The 25,163-nt window shown below is 42.6% G+C and overlaps 1 protein-coding gene across 2 annotated transcripts; it reads left to right on the top strand.

Annotated features, from left to right (window-relative positions):
• The first annotated feature begins 3,519 nt into the window (after window positions 1-3,519).
• LOC127313156 (NAC domain-containing protein 75) lies at window positions 3,520-13,009 on the top strand. Of its 2 annotated transcripts, XR_007858812.2 has the most exons (7): window positions 3,520-3,937; window positions 4,030-4,222; window positions 4,927-5,537; window positions 8,632-8,949; window positions 9,055-9,156; window positions 12,151-12,288; window positions 12,613-13,009. XR_007858812.2 is itself a non-coding variant. In XM_051343705.2 (6 exons), exons 1-6 carry the CDS (start codon window positions 3,785-3,787, stop codon window positions 12,235-12,237), a joined length of 1,464 nt encoding a protein of 487 aa, XP_051199665.1. In that variant the 5' UTR covers window positions 3,521-3,784; the 3' UTR covers window positions 12,238-13,009. The 2 variants fall into 2 exon arrangements, 1 of the variants encoding a protein (XP_051199665.1); XM_051343705.2 differs by having other exon boundaries at window positions 3,521-3,937; window positions 12,151-13,009.
• The last annotated feature ends 12,154 nt before the right edge of the window (window positions 13,010-25,163 follow it).

The raw sequence follows: 25,163 nt of genomic DNA, 5'->3' as shown, positions 1-25,163 counted from the left end.
GGTCTCAGGAGGGTGGATCTGCCCACCTACAACAGCGAATCTCTCAGCTCCAACCCTATCCACTGTCAAACCTATGAGGACTTCAACTGTATTATCACTACCTTGACTGTTATTTCTGAAGTGATGACTGTCCATTTACTTCTGGTAAAGGGTTTAAAGAAATATTCTCATGAACACGCAAGGCATGTTGAACTGTCAACGTTCAGAAGTTGAATCGTTGAAATGTTATCTGGTAGTGGCAGGTACCTCGACTATTAGTTCTGAAGTTCTGCCACCGCAGGCTTCAGTGCATACAGTCTACACACATGTTCTTCTAAGAAACATAACGATGTAGCACCTCTGGTTCAGTTCTGTCAACCTAACTCAAGGAAGTATAATAAGAATTGTTTTGAAAAATATCGATCCAACAACCGCTCAATAGGAGGATGCTTACACAATTTGGACACTGAAACTCTCTAAATTGATATGTGAAAGAGTTGATGGGAAATATAGGAAAGAGTAACGGTAGCAACATCATGAGTCATTGTCCTCTTTTCAACATGTGGAAGGGCAACAAGATCAAGTTAAACGTATTTTATGGTTGATGAGAAATCAATAACAGTTGCTCAAACGAAGACGAGACAATCTGGAATATGACACGGATGTCCTTCTATGAAAAATGCGGCAATATCTTCCAACTCTGCGACACCAACATAGTAAGCGGCGACATCGTCCAGTACAAGAGATGCTGCGAGTTTGTGACTCTCCCATCGTCTACTCAAGCAGGATGTAAGCGGGGCAAACGTTACTGACTGCTAATCCCAATGTCGCAAGGTGGGTTGCTTGCCAAGGAATTAAGTGGGCTGTGCTGGCCGGACACCCAGCAGGTTAGGCGGCACGCTCAGCCCACTTGAAGTTTTAGTACAAACTGATCGTGTGCATGAAACATATTTTGGGAACATACCAAAAAGAGGATCAACTTACGAAGGCAAAGGGTCACTCATGCACAGAATGCGCCGATTTATGTAATTAAGCACGATCTTCTAGACTGTAATTGTATCCATCTAGCGACCGCCAATCTGCCATCTTTAGTTCCGTGGGTTGAGGAACTTATGTTGGAAACAATCAGGTGATTCTCCAGCCAATATATTAGCATATGTGCTGTTTTATAGCTACTTTGCAAGAGACTTGGCCTCATCTCTTCTCATTTGCTAAGAACGAATCCATTTCCCGAAAGGAACCTCTAGCTACCACTAGTTTGTCCGATCGTTTCCATTTCCTCTCTCTGAGGAAGCCATGGTGCAACTGAATTTATTCACGACTTCCGAATTTTTTTTTATTCACGACTCTGTTACAAGAACTTGTGCCTGGTACTCGATTTGATTCTTGGCCAATATTTGGATATACTGCAACTGCTAAGGTCTCTCAGGTTTACAATACTCTTATGGGTAATGTTGGAACTGTTCCCGCTCTGAAATGGATGTGGGATGGATGTTGTCAATAGAAACATAAGGTTTTCTTTTGGCTTCTTATGCATAATCGTTTGAATAGTGCTTTATTATGTTGGCAATACTTGTGCCCTACTTGGTCTCCTCCCGCACATGACACATGATCAGTTAGATATTCAGCATATCCTCACTAGTGCCATGCTTGTAGTTTCAAAGCCTTTTTTCATGGAGCTCATCCTGCTGATCGCATGGTCCATTTGGACCACCCGCAATGATTTTATCTTCAAGGCCGTTCCTCCTAGTATTTACATGTGCAGGAAGAAGTTCAAGGATGAAATTGCCCTTCTAGTTCACAAAGCCAAGAGGAAATGATGTCATGGCATATCAGCTTGGGTAGAAAATTTTAGATATGACTTCTTTTTTTTTTTTTTTTTTTTTTTTTTTTCCTTTTTGGCTTATGGCCTCATCTAGTTGCTCTTCTCAACTTCTCAAGCAAGTGGAACCATGTAAACACTTTTTTACATATAAAAATATACAGTGGAGAAACCCATTGTTCAGCCTAAAAAATATATTCTTGCCGGCAGGATGAACTACGTCTTTGCACATGCCTTAGAAAATTATTGTGTGGTGCTTTTGACAAATAAATGAAAACAATGCTAAAATTGTACCTGCAAAAAATGATGCTAATATTAGGCTATTTGATAGGTGCTGATTACTATACGTTTTCGAGTATGTATTTAATATTGGAGAATAAACTCTTCAATACATAGATATTCGTTGATAAAATTAGAACATTTGACCAGCCGTGCGATCACTATCACAGGGCGTATAGAGGGTGTCCTTTTTTCTTGATTTGGTCACATACGAAGGATATCATAAGCGGACGAATGCAATTTAGTTGCTCATTCAATACTTACCTCATTATTATCCACCTCGCCCCCGTCTCCTATTCATATTGTCACAGGCTCCTCCAAATCCACTGATACCATCTCCATCCAAATCCTTCGTGGTGCTTTTCTTACACCGTAGCACTCTGAGAGGGCAAGATATCTCAAGTGTGAAATTTCACACCAACGAAGAACGGTGACACTGAAGAAGGTGAGTGCACATATCTGAATGTGTCCAACTTATTGATTTTGACAATCGTGAGTTTTGGTTTAGGAAGCACTAAAAAGTTGGCTGATTTGTGAACTAAGATTTCACAAGTTGTTTGACTTTAAGTTTCTACATATTGATTCAAGGTATTTAGAATTTTAATTTAAAAGGTTAAGATGACAATTGAAATGACATCTTTGATCAGTTGAATGACAAATGTGGTGACATAGTGAATGACAATAACAGTGTTAGAATATATATGGAAGGGGATCCTCTGATGCATGCAGGGGCGATGTTGAGTCGATGCCATGTTCGTACGCCATATGGGGCCCCACATTTCCGTGACCCTATGTCAGGGTATCTTGCGTCAGAAGGTCCGTGTTCGTTAGGCTACATGTTGAGAAACATGTGGCGGATGAAGGAGCCCAAGCTTGCGTGTTAAGTGAATGCAGAAGAGCTAAACTAGATGACATCGTGCCTGCAATTTTCGCTTTCCTAGTGGCGTGTCGATTTATCGAATTTATTCTCTAGTAATTTTCCAACAACTGCAAAGTTAAATTTTGTGCTTTTTCCAATTTTTTGGGTTAATATATATTTGATTAGGGTTTATAATTATAAAATATGATTTTTTTGATTGCATTAGTTTGCAGTACTATACACAACAATACTCAAGACTAGTTTTTTTTTAAAATCCATTGTAGGATGGACAAAAAATGACCTAAATTTAGAAAATATAATGCATAAATGGCAATTTATATTTATTTTGAGTATCATTCGAGCATCTACTGAATTTATTTTGTATTTAGGAGCAGTATTAAGTGTGGAGGAGAAGTGTGCGTGCGAAGCTCTCTCTCTCTCTCTCTCTCTCTCTCTCTCTCTCTTACTAGAGATAGGTGTAGTTGTTTTGAGATAGGTGTAGCTAGGGAGGGCCAGCTTGATCTAGCGTATGTCCAAAGGTGTTTCGTGTGTACCTGAAGAACCTTTTCCTTTCTCTCTCTATCCCTTCCGTTAAAGCGATCAACACATGGAATTCCGGTCTCCAAATCTTCTTTATTACTTGCTCAAAACCCCATTCACCCCCTCTTCCCCCGGCCGGTCTCCCCTTTCCTCTCCCATCTCTCTCCTGTCCCCATCCGCACTCTTCCTCCTGCCCTCCTTCATGTGAGTAATCCTCTCTCTTACATGTGATCATGCATAGGCCAAGGAGATAGGGAAGGCCGGTGGTACGACAGTTCCCCTGGCAGTGATCGAGGTGACAGGACATGGACGATGGTGCAACAGCAGGAGGAGCAAGCAGCGGCAGCGCCGGCGGTGGCAGCCACCACCTTATCGGCTCTAGGATCGAGCAGCACCGCAAGTACATGTCGAAGTCGAGCTGCTGCCCCAGGTGCAGCCACAAGATCGACCGGAAGCTGGTACGCACGACCTCGGCCAGATGACATCTCTTCTGCTAGGTTTTTCAATTCTAGATTAATCGATCGTGTACGTATATGCTGCGTTCGTGCAGGATTGGGTGGGGTTGCCGGCAGGGGTGAAGTTCGATCCAACGGATCAGGAGCTGATCGAGCACCTGGAGGCGAAAGTCCGGTCCGGCGGCACGGCGGCGGCGGAAACCCCGTCTCACCCTCTGATCGATGAGTTCATACCTACCATCGAGGGGGAGGATGGCATCTGTTACACCCACCCAGAGAAACTGCCAGGTTAATTTCTAGCTTTTCATTTTACTGCTGGAGAGTTTAATTTCTAGCTTAATAATAATAATCCTCGAACATCTGTTTCTAGGTAGCTACCGTGCGTTTCTAATCTCCAGAAAAGTGTTCTTTACTGTTAGAAAAATCTCCTCTCTTTTCTGGAACAATGTTAACTTTTTTTTGGACTTGTGCAATTTCAGTTTCTTCTTTCCTAGCTCGGTTACTTTTGTGCTCCTCGTTGTTCATCTATTTTATATACATTAACCATATTCTGATATACTTTTATTCGTGTTTTGGGATTTGTTTCAGTGACATTTGAATACTTTGATACGCACATCGCCATGTATATATATAGGAAGTTAGAAACTATATTAGAGGTAGATTTGCCAGTGCACTGTAGCAATCTTGAAACAAAAGGAAACAAGTTTGTACAACCCAAATCTCTCGGTACTACACCTCGTACGATATCAATGTTGTCGTGGCACATTTTCCTCCCTTTCTCTCTCTAGAATGAACTGTGACATGAGATCTGCCCCTAGCGTCCAAAGTTAGGTTTTGTCCTCCTCTCAAGGTTGTTATATTCTCCAACAGCCGACGATCTTTTCTCTCTATCTTTTTTTTTCCAAAGCGGATCAACAAGAACAGATATGACCAATATCGATCCTCACATGCACGTACTGACATCCATGGCTATGGCCGCTATGCCCATGCAGGTGTGTCCAAAGACGGCCTGAGCAGACACTTCTTCCACCGGCCGTCCAAGGCCTACACCACCGGTACCCGCAAGCGCCGCAAGATCCAGCCGCCCGCAACGGTCGACGCTTCGGCTGTCTCCTCTGCCGGCGGCTCCGCGAACGCCGGCGCGGTGCAGCCGCAGCAACAGCGGAGCGAAACACGGTGGCACAAGACCGGCAAGACACGGCCTGTGGCGGTGGGCGGCCGGCAGAGGGGGTGCAAGAAGATCCTAGTGCTCTACACAAACTTCGGCAAGCACCGGAAGCCAGAGAAGACCAACTGGGTGATGCACCAGTACCACCTCGGCGAGTCCGAGGAGGAGCGCGAGGGCGAGCTCGTCGTCTCGAAGATCTTCTACCAGACACAGCCGAGGCAGTGTGGCGTCGGCGACGGAGCCTCGGCATCTACCTCAGCGGCTAGTACTAGCGTCTCAGCCGTGGAGAGGAGAAGGGTCGACCGTCGTGCGGGTGCAACGCCCGTGGTGCCGGGCATGACCTCCTCCGACGTCATCAGTGTGGCGTTCCACGGCGGTGCCCCTGTTGGCATTGAAGACTTCAGCTTCACACAGCTCAGAAACAGTTTCGATGAGGTGAGTTTTGATCTATTTCTTCCTATATCAAGATTTTGACAAAATACCAAAGTTCAAAGTGAAGTTGACTATTGCATTTAGCGGCGGAGATTCCAGCAGCTACAAAAGGCTAGCTATAGCCGAGCTATAAACGCAGCTAAGGCCATATAGCAGTTTTGCTAATTAATGTTTTGCAAAAAAATTGGGCAGCATATATTCTTGTATTAACATATATCAATAATTTAAAAACATATGACATAATAATAATATAGTCTCATAAGCATAAGATATACGAATAACCAAGAACAAGGACGGCCGGGAGTGGGAGGGTGCGCGCCGCCGCCATAGTCGCCTCTGGGTCCTTTTTGGACAGAGAAGGGGAAAAGTGGGGATTTGGGGGACAAGGTTAGGAGAGAGATGGATTTTGGCACAATTGGGCCGCCAACAATTTTTTGCCCAGATATTTTGGCCCGCCGAGCGGAAAGTTTAGTGGCTAATTAAGGGGTTAAACATGGGCTAAATTTACTTAGCGAGACTTCAAGCGGCTATTCCCGTTTTAGCCTATGAAAGCCCTAGTAGCAGGCCTCTTGAAAGGCTATAACCGGCTATTTAAAACTTTGCAAAATACCACTTTTTTCTTTGTTTTTGCTAGTTCTAGGTCGATATATAATTACGTTTGATCTTGCCTAATTTTTATATTTGCTTTTTAAATTTGAGGATGTCATCAAACCATCATTTTTCTCGTACGATATTTTGCGGGTAACCCATTTTTCCGGTACCCTGCGGTATAAGAGAATACAACGCGGTATTTATTGATTTTCTTGTAATTTACTCAATTTTGTTTTTATAAATTCAGATGAATTTTAAATTGTTTTTGAAGAATCTTGGATGGTATTTGGTTCGGTATTTTCGGTATCCAGTAATACCGGTGCCCACCTATATTTTTCCGAGAACGAGGTTTTTTTTATCTAACCGAGAATTAACTTAATTCATGTTTGACGAGAATTAAGTCACATCTCACTTTTTTCTAAAAAAACAGTGACACAAATGCCATACCTTGGGTCATTGATAGGTAGCCCCGAACAACATATGCAATTGGTACATAGGTATGGCTTTCGTTTGTATGGAAGAACTGATGGAGATAAGCTTTCCTTTAGCTTTTCCTCTGCCATTCAAAAACATGTAGGGCTATATTAAGCACATCAAGATATAGACATATAGATAGGTAGATAGAGAGCGGGAGAGAGAGGAGAGGTGTGTGTATGTGGGGGGAGAAGAGATATACATGGGAGGGTGGGGGAGACTCTTTATGTACCCATGTCCAAAAATAGAAAAAAGATCAAGGGCAATTCTTTACATTTAGCATCTTTGGGAGTGAAGTCACTCAACATTTGTGGCTTCCTTAACCGCCGTCAATTGTAGCATAGGAGGAAGAAGGAGGGAGGATTATGGCTTACTAGAGCAACAGCTAATAGAGAGGGGTGACGAGGGCAAGGAACACATATGAGGGAGAGTTACTGTGGATGGCGATGATGACTAGCGATGATGACTGCCCCCAGATCACCGACAAGATTTCCTTATTAGGACGTTAGAGAGGTCTAGATTAATCAAAAAATTGATAAGAGGGGCAAAACCATGTATTTGCAGGAAATTCTCTTAAACTCTTTAGTGATTATGCATGAATTTAGGATAGCATGGGGAGCCATGACCTCTATCCATCCGTGAGGTGAGTTGGGGAGAAAGAGTAGGGTATGGAGAGGGACAATGTAGATTGGACGGGCAAGGAGATAGAGGAGGTACCACCGCAACATAGTCATGTTCAAAGACACTTAAAGATAAATCATAATTTTACAGAGGGGTTTTAGATCGAAAATTGCGAGAAATATATTTTTGGGCTAGATGGGTGAGAAAATCGAAACATAGTTTCACCAAGAGAGGTACACAACCAAATATAGCTATTGAGCATTAATTAAGAATATTGAATTTTTAATCACATGGGAGAATAATTAATCGAGTACAAAGACCAATGCAAATAATCATGTTCGACAAAGAATCCTATTAAGAGAGAGTATATTCAGTATTTGTTTTTAAAACATATTTTCTTTAGTTGTTTCCTTCTTCAGACAAGATATAAGTTAAGAACTCTTGTGGAATATTTTCACTTTTTATTGGGGATCTCATTATATCATTTTCCGAGCTATATGGTAGCATAGGACCACCTAAGGCATCATAACACTAGATTATGACCGAAAGCAGAATGCGACATCCAAGGGTTCTAGCTCCCTCCATATTTCCGTAACTAGCCGTAAGAACGTGTCGCGTTCTCGCAAATATGGACGACACAAATTCATATATTTTTTTGCTTTTAATATAGGAAGGTTTTTTTTTAGAGGATATAGGAAGGTTTCTTACAGACGAAAGATACCCTTTTTTTAATCAATGAATGTAGCAAGGAATTGGATCCAATATTTTTGTCTGGGAGGGTTGTGGGGTGTGAAGGCAATTGTGTCCATTCAGCACAATCTGATTAATGAACTAATGGTAAGGTGTGAAAGAAGTTCTCGAAGGAAACAGTACGAGCTAGGGTTGAGATCTTACCTAAATCGATGGATGTTTGTGACCTACATGCATGCACAGACTGTTGAACATATATTTTCATGTCATGCAATTAATTCTGTTGAAAAGAAGGCATATACGCGCAGGCTGATAAAGTTAGTACCACACAACTAGTACAGAATCTGCACAGTATCAAATACTGTACTTAATTAGGCATCACTTTGTCCAAACACCAAGCAACCCTAATTAAGGGCATGATCGTTCTATTCATCACCTAAATGTTTATATATAAGCATACATGATATTAAAAGAATATGTTCTTGGTTACTTTGATTTTTTTCACTTTCCTTTTATCTACCAAACAGTGACATACGTTTACTAATCACTAAACGCTCGAGTGTAACAGAATTAAGTTATGGTTAGTATATAATCTTACTTGTGAAGGTATCTAATTATTATTTTTGAGAATGATGAAGGTAGCTAATTATTACGTCTACAATTTACACGTACCGCGTTATGTGCAAGTGATGTATTAATTAACGTGTACAACTACATGCAGGTGGGAATGGGAGGATCAGATCACCATGTGGTGCAATCTAGGGTTGACGAGGGAGTGATGCATCGTCCTGCAGGGCTTCACCATCACCACCAGCAGCAGCACCTCCTCAACGAGCAGGATCACCGGCGCCGCCACCATCACTACGCCGGTCTCCAACAGGAGCAGCAGAGTGCGGCAGCGGCGGCGTTCCATGTCAGCACGCCCACAGACCCCATCGCCGCGTTGATGGCGGCGCCACGGGCTCACCAGGGCTCGGTCGTTCTCACGGCACCAGTTGGGGAGCCGTACGATCATGGGGCAGCGAGCTACCATCATCAGGTAGCTCAGCAACATACAATTCTCTCCATGCAGTTCTTTGGCGTTGTACCTAAGCATACAGTTTAGTCTTACGGGTTGGTTTGACACTCAAACGAACGTAACTAGGAGGATGAGCGGCCACACCAAACGCGGAAGTTTGATGGACGGTCGACTTCTGGACTCGAAGAGGTGATCATGGGATGCACATCCAGGAGGTCAAAAGCAGGAGTAAGAATTCTCTCTCTCGCTCTCCCTCTCTCTCTAGTCTCTAGTCTCTACACGTGCATACTTTGTTCTGAGTTAAACATTCGAAGTTCCTATCAATGACGCATATATTTTGTACTCCCTCATTTCATAATTCTTCTCGTGATTGTGTTTCAAGATTGATCTAAAACCGCGGCAAAAATTATGAAACGGAGGTGCTAGCTGTTGTATCCAGCGCTGCTGATTTCTTCTTGTTTGTGTGCCGTTTGCCCGTTTCTCTTCATGGTAGTCTAACTGATTCTTTCCATCAAGTACGTACACCTTTTGGTTGCAAATGTGTCCATTTACTTGGGTACACCGCTACGACACACGAGATTCAGCCGAGGTTTGGTCATAGGGTAGTACGTACTTCCTCCATGCATTCCTAAATATAATATATTTTTGAAGTTTAATTAAATGCGCAAAACAACTTATATTTAGTAACAGGCTCATACCAAACTAGAGTGAGAACACATGACTCTGGAAGAATCAATCTGTCCAAATTGAAGTAATTGTGTTATATAGCAACTCAACCGGGTCCTCTGTCAGGCGACATGGGGAAACTCTACCCGCCAGCCCCAAGGCCCTACCCGATCTCCTCCACCATACCGCCGCGTTGGAGGATGTGGCCGGGCAAAGCTCATATCGCGGATGGCTGCTGTGGTTCTCCTCTGGTGGCCTTTGACAAGATTTGCACTCCCCTATCGACGACCTCCTCCCGGTTCCTGCAATGAGCTCCCCGTCCCTGTGATGCGGCAACAAGATGCGGCGTACGACGAGTGGCTCGGAGGCAGCCGGGCATCCTGGTGTTCCGTCGTTGGTGCATCAATGCCATAGATTGCCAGATCCTTCGATTGCGGTCAGCTTTGGTCCTAGGCCTTGCTCCTTGCGGGAGTGGTTCGCAAATGTAGTGATAGGTGAACAAGCCGATACAGAACAAGGTAGGCGCGGCATTATCGGTGAATACCAGGCTCCGGCATTGGTTGGAGCAATCGACTACGGCGCCCACGAGCGTCGTAACCTTTTTGACCGCGTTGGTGACGCAGTTCGCGCTCCTGCCCAAATCTCTCTGGGGAATCCTAGACCTTTTCGAGTCAGACATTGGAGGTGCGTAGCGCCGTTCTCCTCCTTATGGGCAATGTGTTGGAGTAGGACCTTACTCGTGGACTAGCGGCAGATGCTGGTGTCCGAGGAGGTGGTGCGGCGTGGCATCTACAACGTCGATGGCGTTGGGTCTCGGCAATATGGCACAACAGAGTGTCGGCAACAATGCGATATGATGGACGAGAGTTATGCATACCTCTACCTGAAGATGGATCAACAGTATGATATCATAGGCGTCTTCTATAGCGTATGTGTGCGGTACACGTTGAGTGTCTTCTGGACTGGATATGTGCTCCCGGCTCGCCATATGGTGACTTGGTGATGCCCCCGAATGTAGGTGAGCCCGGGGATTCTCAACCTCCTTGTCGAAAAAGATCCGTACACAGTTGTAGGGGCTATGGCAAAACAATCGACTCTACTATGATCCCAACTTCCTCTTGGGTCCCTAAATAGGGATGTCTCCAAAAAGTATCTACTTGTTCTTGTTGAGTTTTCCTTCTCTTAGAGCAAGTTCAATAGTATATCCAATTGCTATCTATAAGCATGTGCCATATCATGTATAACCTATAGCTAGCATGCATAATAGTTGGCTATAAAAATATAGTGTTTTATTAATACGTGACTCACCTTTTATTCTCACAAAGTGCATATAAGCGCTTGCTAGAAATGAATCTTGCATGAGAGCCCAATTACCTCCTCTCCCCTCTTTTCTCTCCCCCAACTAGGCAAGACTATATTATTTTAATCTTTATAGCGAGTTGACTATAACTTATTGTTCTTTCTTTTAATGCGCTGCCCGCCGCATTTCCCCAGCCACTGCCGACCCCCACATGTATCCCAATTAATAATGAGTCTCATGTGAAGTGATTGAGTTCAGAAAAATATATAGGTTGAGAAACAGGGGCTATTGCTGGAGTTGGTGACAGTTTGTAGCCCCAAGAAGTAGGGCCGACCCTATTTAGGGACTACTGCTACAATTTCTCTAAGTGTGTTTTCTAGACAACTGATTGTACGTACTCTTTTTTATGCGAAAGAAATGATTGTGCTCACTCGGTTCCTCTATATATTCCCCTGAGTATATGACCATATGTTCCAAAATATCAGTGTATCAAGAAATCGAGAGTCTAGTCAATGCAAGATATGGAAATGGTCTCATAGACACAACTTCAAACGTTTCTTTGAGCTATATGTTAGTATTTTATTTACAAATATTGAGAAAACATTATTCATCATAAATTAAATGGCATAGTATTTTGTATCACACCCCAAGTATTTCGGAATAGAGATCGTACCGCTTTTAACATGGGCATGGATGGTTTAGTGCTATTTTGATTTTTTATATAATGTGTGAATGACATGTATAGTAAAATATATATATGTAATATCATTTTCGTGATACAACCGAGTTAGACGATAATTAAGACTTTGGTCAAGATAACATAGTTGAGGTACCTGTAGTACGGACCAATTTGTGATTTCTTCATTTGTGATAACCTTATTTTTTAATCTGCTCTACAAATGTTTTTTTGTTTGGCATGCAAATGTTACACAACAATAGAAGAATGCACTTACCATATAGTTGGAGATCGTGTTCTGAGTTTTCTTTCCCTCTGTTTGCTAGTACATGATGTTAAGATCCTTTTCACCAATTATATCGAATCATAAAACGAGTGGTGTAAAAAAATGCCGCAGTGAAATGTCAAAATCCATCATGATCTAAAAAAAGATTTATATTAAATTAGTGAAAATCCAAAAAGTCATACTATGCATGTTAACTAATGCATTATAGAAGAATATTCAGTTATTATCTGTCGTAAGCAAACAATTAACTCTAATCTCTGGAGCACTTCTAATCATGTAGCCCTTTTTTTTCAGGAAACATCAGGTGGCAAGGAGGGCACAGGATGGCAGTGCCAATACCCATCCTTCTGGCATTCTGAAAACCAGGATCATCATGGGTGAACGAGCAAACATATCTGCCATGCACCTTGTTCTGTAGCCAGTCTCGGAGAGGTACCCAAAGGCCAGCCAAAACCCTGACACCATCATTATTGCCATGGTAGGATTAGCATACATACAACAATAGGCTACAAGACTAAAAAGTACACAGGCATTGCAGCATATAGGAGGAGTGGCTTCCAAGAAACACCCAAAAGGCAAAGTTTCCAACAAAACCGAAACCCAGCTTTCATCCCCCAGTCCACCACCGGCCACACACACAAACATCTTCTCTCAAGATTTACCTTTCTCTTCACCCAATGTGTCTAGATAGCGGGATGGAAGTTTCATTTGAGTGCTTACATTTGCATGTCTAAAGAGACAAAGATGATATTGCAGGGAAAGCAAAAGGGAGAAACAGAAAAAAAAAAGATAAAGGAGAGTACAGAAAACAAAGGTGACATTACAAGAGGAGGTCATAACCGTCGGTTGCTCACGCTGATCAATGCAAAATCATTGTGATAATCATCGTTTATCGTGGTCTTTTTGGTCAAATTGACAGCCAGTTAGTATAAACTAATCAGAGTATACCATACAATATTTTTTTTTGCTTTGTGATTGTATTATTGCTTCATTGGTTAATTGTACACCATTTTACTTTTATTTTTGTCACATATCTGAGCAAAGAAGCTAACATTTTGGAAAAGAAAGAAAGTATACCTTTGTAAAGCTAGTATTTGTTCAATTGAATTGGTCCATTTCTTCACATGATTGATTATTTAATAGTTTTACGAGATACACATGTGCGATGAAATATTCCATCTCCAAGGAAACTTACAAAGATAAAAAGTAAGGTGATGGGGCTTTAATTCCAAATCTTGACTTTTCTTTAGAGGGATATCTTTGGTTCCAATATCTTCTCGGTGACAACATGCATGAGGGAGAACAAATGTTACCCATATTCTCTTGTGATACTGTCACATGTATGGACAAGGAAAAGCTTGTCATGTCGCTTGCTATTAGAGAAAAAGCTTTTTGTCATCTCTTACTTTTCTAATATTTTCGCTCATCCTCTTTGGGGCTTTTGTAAAAACAGTTGATTGGACCATGGCCGGCTAATAGTAGAACTGAATGCTCCCCATGCACACTACATTCATGTGTCCATTTAGGTGCTGGCATCCTGGTACGTCTGAAGTTACGAGAGAACTTTTGCATGTTTAGTGGAGGAAGAATATGAGCACGCAGATCATGGTCCTGAGATACTGCAAGCCTTCCTCAGATTCTTCCAAAACCGTGATCCTGTGATGAGTGCCTCCATCTCTTTTCAAAATGTTAAAGGTGATGGATTTTTTTTTTTTTTTTTTTTTTTTTTTTTTTTTTTGCGAATAAAGGTGATGGATTGTGGATCAACTTCTTTTCAGATTAAAGGCAAATACTGCTTCCAGCCACTGCATAAAAGAAATGAAACAAGCTTAACAGTTTATAATAAACAGTTAGTGTCCAACGACAACAGTGTGAAATAACATTGCAAGTACTACATAATCTGTTAAGTGACCACCACAGGACATAAATCCAGGTGATAATCAACTCCAACAACCGCCATCTGTAACCATCTGCTGTTTGTCCTCCTTTCGCTGCAACAGAGACCATAAGATAACATACACAAAGGAATTTAGGAGTCAATAACTGCAGTTTTGCTAGAAATCAGGCGACTAATTTTTATTAAGTCCCAGTTACTTCGTCAGCCGTTGGATTTGTTATGCTAAGATGCGTGCAGCCCGTTGGGTTGTACGAGTACCGAGTCCCTCGCTGATGCTTGTCCTGGGCTGCTCTGTTTCTTGCCGTGGGCATCATGCTCGTGCTGCTTGCTGTGAGCGTGGGCTTTTGCAGTACATGACTTTTAATTTTTTTCTTTGTTTTTTGTTGCGCAGTATGCACTTTTGACATTCTAAAATAAGAGCGTGAAGTTGAGACTCATAATACTATGCGCTTAAACTGATAGATTAGTTACCCCGCAAAAAAAAAACTGATAGATTAGTTAAGTGGGTACATTATAAATACTAAAAAAAAATCTCAGTTACACCTACTCATGTGGCTCAGTTGCATTACGTGTGTAACTAAAAGAAATTCAGTTGCAGCCCATGTGTAACTAGCCTAATTTTAGCTTTTCCAAAGTTGCAACCATAGTGTAACTGAAAAATAGTTTCAGCACATGTGCAATTGGTAGTAGCTCGGTTTCTCCCTAGTTACATCCATGGTGCAATCGGAAAAAAATCTTATTTACAACCCAAGTGGAACCGGTGAAGACTCAGTTACAATCCATGTGAAACTGGGAAATATCAGTTGCGTGCGGGTTGTAACTATGATTTTTACCGGTTGCAAAGATTTTTTTCCAGCTGCAGGTAGGTTGCAACTGTTAAGCTTCATGCACTAGCCACTTGAATCAAAAGTCCGAACTGATGGAAAGGGCTAGACAATCTACTTTATACACGTCAACACCCCCTCTCACGTGTGACGGGAAGACAAGAAGACAAGTCAACACGTGCAGAGAGGCAAAGAGACAGCGGAAGACCGGATACACACGGCAGGAGGCTGCGGGGATTTTTTAGAATAAATTGTGAAAGCCAGGATTTGAACTCGAGACCTGGGGCTCTGATACTATGTTAAGCTTCATGCACTACCCACTTGAACCAATAGTCCGAACTGATGGAAAGGGCTAGGCAATCTACTTTATACACGTCAATAGCAACTAGGTTTTTTTCTTACGCGCAGCTTGCAACTTTGATTTTCCAGTTGTGCGCATGTTGTAACTGTGCTTTTTGCAGTTATGCATGAGTTGTAGATGTGAATTTTCTAGTTATGTATGGATTGTAACTTTGACTTTTCAAGTTGGGTGTGGGTAGTAACCTAATTTTTCCAATTGTGTGTGGGTTGCTCCTGCGTTTTTCTAATTGTGCATGGGCTGCACCTGGGTTTTTTCGAGCTACACGCAGGTTGTAACTATGATTTTTCTTTCATTTACGCACAAGTTTTATAGCTACGCATGACTTGCAATTGCGATTTTTTCAGTTACACTCCTATTACAACTATTATTTATCAGTTGTGTTGTTTGAACTTTCAGTGAGTTAGTATTAGTAGTGGATCGGGAGCTCGGGGTTTAAAAATAAAAATTAAAACACCTCAAATGGACATAGCACACAAGTTAGACTCCGTTCCACCAAGTTGCTCATGGCTGAAGCCCATGTGAACAACCCAACTGACTACAACAGAACCTGATCTCACTGGTATAGAACGGGTCTTTTCCACCGGTTTGGAAGGGCCTTTAGTCCTGATTTTCTATCCGGACTACCAAAGCGGGACTAAAGCCCTAACGTTTAGTCCCGGTTGACTTATAAACTAGGACTAAAGGTCATACACGTGGCAGCGACGGACCGCTCTGGCTGGCGGACCTTTAGTCCCGGTTGGTGTTACCAACCGGGACTATAGTCCATGCCAGGGTTTAGGGTTCTAGCCTCTGTTTTTTGTGCTTTCCATTTTTATTCAATTATTTTCATTACATATTCTACGGTAATACATATATACTGCACACGTTGATGAATATATATAACATATTTTCTCTTACGACCACACACATATATATTCAATTGGTAGCCATGGGAGCTCGACGATCATACATGTTGATGCATCTATTATATTACATGGAGATCATTGAATTACAATTGGTTAAACGGGTAAAAGTATTCTCCATTTTCAGGTATGATCTCCGTAAGCAAAAATTACAATATTTCCTGCTGAAGTTGTCGTAGGCATGGCTGTGGTAGGATGTCCCTCCACATGTCTTCGGTCTATAAAGAATAAGACCATATATGAATATATGAGTTGTGTGTATTCAAATCATCGTAATTAAAAAGAATTGTGAATATTTTTGACGTACTTGAATGTTTGTGTAATCTACGCGTCGCTTAATCACCATGTTGTTGAACTCGGAAACGTAGTATGCATATAAGTTGGTCCCCAAATGGCTTTCTCAAGCACTTTACGAGAATAGAATTCAATCAAAAATAATCAAGCATGATAATGGTATATATATTGAAACTAGTACTAGGTACTTACATGGAGCCTTTCATAACGCAGCTCCGGTGCCCATTGACCGGTCACCTCTGTGACGAATTCTTTCCAACATCTGTGATAGTAATTTTATCAGAAAATGAACGACAAATGCCGATATAGTGTGATAATGATTCAAATTACCTGTTGAGCATGCAAATCACGCTGCTGTACTCCTCGGGTTCTTTATCTAATGGGAACATGATTTTTTTTGCATGGTCAATTCTAATAACGAAGAGAAGATAGTGGTAACTGCGCATGCATGCATAACTCATCAATTACAATTATAAGTTTGTAAGCAAAATAGGATATGTATATAAGACAGAAGCACTCACTTGAAATTGTAAGGAAATAATATGTACCCAAGGGTATTTTGCTTCATTAAAAACTTTAGGAAGTTGGCCTCTGTGTCCTTGGGATATTGGGATACCGTAGCATAATTAACGACATATGGGTCAATGAACCCAATGTCATAGACTCCCTTTCTTCTACATTCGAGAATCTTCCATCTGCATAATGCGTACAAAAGAATATAGTGATGATAAATGCAATGAATGAGGTGTGCCCTAGAAACTTAATTACAAAAATAAATAACTTACAAACAATAAGAACTGACGACAGATTTGTCGAGGGCGTCTAGATTGAAGAACTGATACAATTCTTCAATCTCAATAGATATGGAGTCTTCACGGAATTAATGCTCCTTTTTTACTGACACCATTAGATAATTGCGACCTGTTGTATTTGTTATAGATACCACTCATGCAATTGAGCCATATGTTGTAGTAGGAGTGGTATCATCCGAGGTCTTACCAGAAGCTGCCCGCGGACATATTTCCTTGCTAGTTCATGAGGGCCGGGCATTGGATCGACACGCAGATATTGACCAATGTAAGACCTAGTTGTCCCGCTTTATCAGCCAGACATATGTTCTGTCATTATACACCTTGAGCAGGGGGATCGATTGATTTGCCTGTTCTCCAAGCTGCGGAACTTGTTTCCCGCAAGATACACACTTCCCGTCTTCTTAGATAAGGGGGGTCGACTTGGAGGTATTGGCACTCTTCCGCTTTGGACATGCTAGAGGAGCCGATGGTGTTGGAGGTGCGGGAGGAGCCGATGGCTTTGGAGGTGCTGGAGGCACCGATGGCTTTGGATCTTGCTGATGGAGAGGTGGACTTGGAGAAGTTGGTGGAGATGGTGGTTTTGGAGGTGTTGTTGTTGGAGATATGCCCAAGAGGCAATAATAAAATGGTTATTATAATATATCTTTGAGTTTATGATAATGTTTACATACCATGCTATAATTGTAATAACCGAAACATTGATACATGTGTGTTATGTGAACAACAAGGAGTCCCTAGTAAGCCTCTTGTATAACTAGCTTGTTGATTAATAGATGATCATCATTTTGTGATCATGAACATTGGATGTTATTAATAACAAGGTTATGTCATTGATGAATGATGTAATGGACACACCCAATTAAGCGTAGCATAAGATCACGTCATTAAGTTCATTTGCTATAAGCTTTCGATACATAGTTACTTAGTCCTTCGACCATGAGATCATGTAAATCACTTATGCCGGAAGGGTACTTTGATTACATCAAACGCCACTGCGTAAATGGGTGGTTATAAAGGTGGGATTAAGTATTCGGAAAGTATGAGTTGAGGCATATGGATCAAGAGTGGGATATTGTCCATCCCGATGACGGATAGATATACTCTGGGCCCTCTCGGTGGAATGTCATCTAATTAGCTTGCAAGCATATGAATGATTCATAAGAGATGACATACCACGGTACGAGTAAAGAGTACTTGTCAGGAGACGAGGTTGAACAAGGTATAGAGATACCGATGATCAAACCTCGAACAAGTAAAATATCACGTGACAAAAGGAATCGGTATCGTATGTGAATGGTTCAGTCGATCACTAAGTCATCGTTGAATATGTGGGAGCCATTATGGATCTCCAGATCCCGCTATTGGTTATTGGTCGGAGAGAAGTCTCAACCATGTCTGCATAGTTCGCGAACCGTAGGGTGACACACTTAAGGTTTGATGTCGTTTAAGTAGATATGGAATATGGAATGGAGTTCGAATTTTGTTTGAAGTCTCGGATGAGATCCAGGACATCACGAGGAGTTCCGGAATGGTCCGGAGAATAAGATTCATATATAGGAAGTCACTTTCCAAGTTTGGAAATGATCCGGTGAATTTATGAAAGGTGGTTTCTAGAATTATCCGGAATAAATCACTATGGAAGGAGGAGTCCCGGAGGGACTCCACAAACCCTGACCAGCCAACCAAGTGGGAGGGTGGAGTCCATGGTGGAATCCACCTCCTTGGCCGGCCAAGTAAAGGGGGAAGGGGAGAGTCCCTGTCCCTCTAGGTTTCGTCCATAAGGCAGTTTTTCTGTTGGGGTCTTATTCGAAGACTTTGGGCAAACCCTTGGGGTTCCACCTATATAATGAGGAGGAGAGGGAGGGGGCTGCCCATGGCTTGGCCGCACCACCTAGGGCATCCAAGGGCCGGCGCCAAAGTGCCCCTCCCCTCTCCCCAAACCCTAGCCTCTCCTCCTCCACATAATACTCCCGCAGCACATATGCGAAGCCCTGCCGGAGTTCTCCACCACCACCGCCACCACGCCGTCGTGCTACCGGGATTCCGAGGAGGATCTACTACTTCTGCTGCCCGCTGGAACGGGGAGAAGGATGTCGTATCAACACTGAACGTGTGACCGAGTACGGAGGTGCTGCCCGATTGTGGCACCGTCAAGATCTTCTACGCGCTTTTGAAAGCGGCAAGGATCTCCGGGAGGTGGCTTGGATGCGAGGATAAAGGCTTACGTCGCCATATACCCAGCTTCCGGTGTCTTAGGGATAATGTTCCCTCTCGTGTCTATCGACATAAAGGACATGTCGAGGTTTTGAACAAGATTCTCTCTATCCGCCTCTGGTATATCCTGCAGCCGAGATCTCGCTCTATTTCGAGCTGCCCTGTGGCTATCTCCCGAAGTTCCTGAATGTCGACTTAACTCCACCCTTCGCCTGCTTGATGCAGAGGCTGCTTCCTGCCTTCTATCCAACTCGATTTTCTGCTTCTCGAGCTCCCGCCTGGTACGTGCAAGCCTATATTGATATGCTTGTAACTCCTCAGGTGTCGCCGTTACAGTCATTGGCTCTGTACCATTAATAGCTCTTGCGACTCGATCCCATACTTCCTGCGGAAATCGCACCATCTCTCGTGTTCCTGGTCCAATATATTTTGTTCCTAGACCTCTCGTGAGATCTGCAGGATCGACATATGGATTTTCCGCCTCGTCGAAATTCTCTGATGTCTCCTCTTGTGGGCGACTCGGATCTCCGATTGCATAGATCTGATGATATTTTGGATCTGAACCATGGTGGGTTTGGTGACATCATCATAAAGATTGGTGAAGACCTTGCCAACGGTAGAAGATCTGTCGATGAAGTTGAAGCTGTCGAAGCTATTCGAGTCACCGCTTATATCTGAGTCCGCAGATGACTCGAAGGACATGTCGCTGAAGATCTTGGCGAGCTTTTCGCTTGCCCTGGTGCTAATGAAGCGTGGCGATGAAGTCTCCTCTTCGCCTGACTCGATTGACGATGTTGAGTTCGAAAAATCGGAATCGACCGCCGATAATCCCGATGAGATCGGAATTTCGAGACGATACGCTCCCTCTTTCTCGACGCGAAAGTGGAACCGTCCGAACGTCATCTCCATAGGCTCCTCCAAGTACGCAAAATCGACAGGACCAGTTTCGATCTGTTTACCTCGATCCATCGCGTTGCTTGTTGTTGACGAAGTCGACGATCTTGAACGTGCCATCGAGATCAGATCCTTGACGCCTCTAATCCCCACGGTCGGCGCCAATTGACAAGGGATTAACTTGTCAATGCCTACAGGTTGTAGACTAGGGTTTTAGCTAGAAGTAGAGGGCAAGTAGATCTCGAAGGTTTCAGCCGAAAAGTACCGACGATATGAAAACTAGGGCTTGTGAGACAATGAATCGATGTTTTCTTTGTCCCTCGGCTCCCCCTTATATAGGAGGTGGAGCCGAGGGATTCGTGATACACAAGTTACAGAGTCCGGGAGGGTTTCCAACTCATCCCGCAATATTACAAGTGTTCTCTCCTAATACAACTCTAGCTTTCCTTAACTAGCAACTTGGGCTTCCGATTCTCCTTATCCTTCGGGTCGTGGGCCTTTAGTAAACCCCGGGTACCTTCTTCGGCAGGCCCATTGGGGATGCCTATGTCAGCAAGTGATCATCTTCTGCGACAACGAGATCTAATCTCGTAGGCTTTGGAAATCTTCAAGGGTTAGTCTCGTGATCCCCTCGTTGCCACCGTCTTCTAGATTAGATCTTGGCTTGTGTTTCGTTCTTGCGGTAGGAAATTTTTTGTTTTCTATGCTACGAATCCCTTCAGTGGTATCAGAGCCGTGTCTATGCATAGATTGGTTGCACGAGTAGAACACAATTGTTTTGTGGGCGTTGATGCTTTGTTGTATTTAGTTCGAGTACTTTGCATCTTTGTGGCATAGTGGGATGAAGCGGCTCGGGCTAACTTTACATGACCGCGTTCATGAGATTTGCTCCACGCTCAACATGCAACTTGTATTGCATAAGTGGCTTTGCGGGTGTCTGTCTCTCCTACTATAGTGAAGATCCAATTTACTCTTTCTATTGACAACACTAGTATCACCGTTGTGGTTCATGTTCGTAGGTAGATTGGATCTTACTCGAAAACCCTAAACCACGTAAAATATGCAAACCAAATTAGAGACGTCTAACTTGTTTTTGCAGGGTTTGGTGATGTGATATGGCCATGATGTGATGATGAATATGTATGAGATGATCATTATTGTATTGTGGCAACCGGCAAGAGCCTTATGGTTGTCTTTAAATTTCATGTTGAGTAGTATTTCAAAGTAGTTGTAATAGTTGCTACATGAGGTGAACAACTATGAAGACGGCGCCATGGACCTTGACGCTACGCTGACGATGATGGAGATCATGCCCGTTGATGATGGAGATTGATGTCTACGGGTGCTTCTATTCTTGTAGACAGTGTTGGGCCTCCAAGAGCAGAGGTTTGTAGAACAGCAGCAAGTTTCCCTTAAGTGGATCACCCAAGGTTTATCGAACTCAGGGAGGAAGAGGTCAAAGATATCCCTCTCAAGCAACCCTGCAACCACAAAGCAAGAAGTCTCTTGTGTCCCCAACACACCTAATACACTTGTCAGATGTATAGGTGCACTAGTTCGGCGAAGAGATAGTGAGATGCAAGTAATATGGATGAGTATGAGTGGTAATAGCAATCTGAATAAAATATGGCAGCGAGTAAACATGCAACAAAACAGTAAACAAACGGAGATTCGATGCTTGGAAGCAAGGCCTAGGGATCTTGCTTTCACTAGTGGACACTCTCAACAATGATCACATAATAGGACTACTCTACACCCTCTGAACACCACTAATTGTGTAGGATTACACGAACCCTCAATGCCGAAGTTAACAAGCTCCACAATATTCGATATTCATATTTAAATAACTTTAGAGTGCAAGATAGATCAACACAATTACACCGAGAACTAACATAGCATGCACACTGTCACCATCACACTATGAAGGAGGCATAGATCACATCAATACTATCATAGCAATAGTTAACTTCATAATCTACAAGAGATTACAATCATAACCTACGCCAAGTACTACACGATGCACACACTGTCACCATTACACCGTGCAGGAGGAATAGAGTACTTTAATAACATCAATAGAGTAGCACATAGATGATATTCAACTAGATCACATAAAGAGAGAGATGAACCACATAGCTACAGCGGAGCCCTTAGCCCCGGGGGTGAATTACTCCCTCCTCATCATGGAGACAGCAATGGCGGTGAAGATGGCGGTGGAGACGGCGGTGGAGATGGCTCCGGGGGCAATTCCCCGTCCCGGCGGCGTGCCGGAACAGGGACTTCTGTCCCCCGAATTGGAGTTTCGCGATGGCGGCGGCTCTGGATGGTTTTCTCTGGTTTCGTCGAACAGGGTCGAGGATTTAGGCCAGGGACGACTAAATAGGCGAAGAGGCGGAGTCGGAGGGGCCACGGGGGACCCACACACTAGGGGGGCGCCCCCACCCTTGGCCGCGCCGCCCTGTGGGGTGGGGCCCCCTGGCTCCCCTCTGGCCCTTCTTCGGTGCTCTGGAAGCTTCCGGGCAAAATAAGATATTGGGCGTTGATTTCGTCCGATTCCGAGAATATTTCCTTACTAGGATTTCTGAAACCAAAATCAGAAGAAAACAGCAACTGGCCCTTCGGCATCTCGTCAATAGGTTAGTTCCGGAAAATGCATAAATATGACATAAAGTATGCATAAAACATGTAGATATCATCAATAATGTGGCATGGAACATAAGAAATTATCGATACGTCGGAGACGTATCAGCATCCCCAAGCTTAGTTCCTGCTCGTCCCGAGTAGGTAAACGATAACAAAGATAATTTCTGGAGTGACATGCCATCATAATCTTGATCATACTATTGTAAGCACATGTAATGAATGCAGCGATCCAAGACAATGGTAAATGACATGAGTAAACAACTGAATCATAAAGCAAAGAATTTTCATGAATAGTACTTTCAAGACAAGCATCAATAAGTCTTGCATAAGAGTTAACTCATAAAGCAATAAATCAAAGTAAAGGTATTGAAGCAACACAAAGGAAGATTAAGTTTCAGCGGTTGCTTTCAACTTGTAACATGTATATCTCATGGATATGGTCAATGTAAAGTAATATAACAAGTGCAATATGCAAGTATGTAGGAATCAATGCACAGTTCACACAAGTGTTTGCTTCTTGAGATGGAGAGAAATAGGTGAACTGACTCAACATAAAAGGTAAAAGAAAGGCCCTTCGCAGAGGGAAGCATTGATTGCTATATTTGTGCTAGAGCTTTGGTTTTGAAAACATAGAGAGCACAAAAGTAAAATTTTGAGAGGTGTTTGTTGTTGTCAACGAATTGTAGCGGGTACTCTAACCCCCTTGCCAGACAAACCTTCAAAGAGCGGCTCCCATTTTATTTTTATTTTTGGGTGGCACTCCTTCCAACCTTTCTTTCACAAACCATGGCTAACCGAATCCTTCGGGTGCCTGCCAACAATCTCATACCATGAAGGAGTGCCTTTTTATTTTAGTTTTATTTAGATGACACTCCTCCCCACCTTTGCTTTCTCAAGCCATGGCTAACCGAATCCTTCGGGTGCCGTCCAACAATCACATACCATGGAGGAGTGTCTATTTTTGTTAATTAATTTGGGACTGGGAATCCCATTGCCAGCTCTTTTTGCAAAATTATTGGATAAGCGGATGAAGCCACTAGTCCATTGGTGAAAGTTGCCCAACAAGATTGAAAGATAAACACCACATACTTCCTCATGAGCTATAAAACATTGACACAAATCAGAGGTGATAAATTTTGAATTGTTTAAAGGTAGCACTCAAGCAATTTACTTTGGAATGGCGGAGAAATACCATGTAGTAGGTAGGTATGGTGGACACAAATGGCATAGTGTTTGGCTCAAGGATTTGGATGCACGAGAAGTAATCCCTCTCAATACAAGGCTTAGGCTAGCAAGGTTGTTTAAAGCAAACACAAGTATGAACTAGTACAGCAAAACTTACATAAGAACATATTGCAAGCATTATAAGACTCTACATTGTCTTCCTTGTTGTTCAAACACCTTTACTAGAAAATATCTAGACCTTAGAGAGACCAATCATGCAAACCAAATTTTAACCAGCTCTATGTAATTCTTCATTACTAGGTGCAAAGTACATGATGCAAGAGCTTAATCATGAGCACAACAATTGCCAAGTATCAAGTTATTCAAGACATCATACCATTTACCACATGTAGCATTTCCCGTTTCCAACCATATAACAATTAACGAAGCAGTTTCAACCTTCGCCATGAAAATTAAAAGCTAAGAACACATGTGTTCATATGAACCAGTGGAGCGTGTCTCTCTCCCACACAAGCATTTATTCAAACAAAAACAAAAACAAAAACAAACAGACGCTCCAAGTAAAGTACATAAGATGTGACAGAATAAAAATATAGTTTCAAGAGAAGGAACCTGATAATTTGTCGATGAAGAAGGGGATGCCTTGGGCATCCCCAAGCTTAGATGCTTGAGTCTTCTTGAAATATGCAGGGATGAACCACAGGGGCATCCCCAAGCTTAGACTTTTCACTCTTCTTGATCATATTGTATCATCCTCCTCTCTTGACCCTTGAAAACTTCCTCCACACCAAACTCGAAACAAACTCATTAGAGGGTTAGTGCATAATCAAAAATTCACATGTTCAGAGGTGACACAATCATTCTTAACACTTCTGGACATTGCACAAAGCTACTGGAAGTTAATGGAACAAAGAAATCCATCCCACATAGCAAAAGAGGCAATGCGAAATAAAAGGCAGAATCTGTCAAAACAGAATAGTCCGTAAAGATGAATTTTAAAGAGGCACCAGACTTGCTCAAATGAAAATGCTCAAATTGAAAGAAAGTTGCGTACATATCTGAGGATCACACACGTACATTGGCATAATTTTCTGAGTTACCTACAGAGAGTTAGGCCCAGATTCGTGACAGACAGAAATCTGTTTCTGCGCAGTAATCCAAATCTAGTATCAACTCTACTATCAAAGACTTTACTTGGCACAACAATGCAATAAAAATAAGATAAGGAGAGGTTGCTACAGTAGTAACAACTTCCAAAACACAAATATAAAACAAAATTAC

This window comes from Lolium perenne, chromosome 7, assembly GCF_019359855.2.
Source record: "Lolium perenne isolate Kyuss_39 chromosome 7, Kyuss_2.0, whole genome shotgun sequence".
Classification (NCBI taxonomy): Eukaryota; Viridiplantae; Streptophyta; class Magnoliopsida; order Poales; family Poaceae; genus Lolium; species Lolium perenne.
This window is presented reverse-complemented; position numbering and strand designations above follow the sequence as displayed.

Coding starts and splice junctions, on each gene's coding strand:
- LOC127313156 (XM_051343705.2), top strand. CDS start 3,785: ATGGACGATGGTGCAACAGCAGGAGGAGCAAGCAGCGGCAGCGCCGGC. Junction 8,950..9,054: donor CAGCGAGCTACCATCATCAG/GTAGCTCAGCAA, acceptor GAACGTAACTAG/GAGGATGAGCGGCCACACCA. Junction 9,157..12,150: donor CCAGGAGGTCAAAAGCAGGA/GTAAGAATTCTC, acceptor CTTTTTTTTCAG/GAAACATCAGGTGGCAAGGA.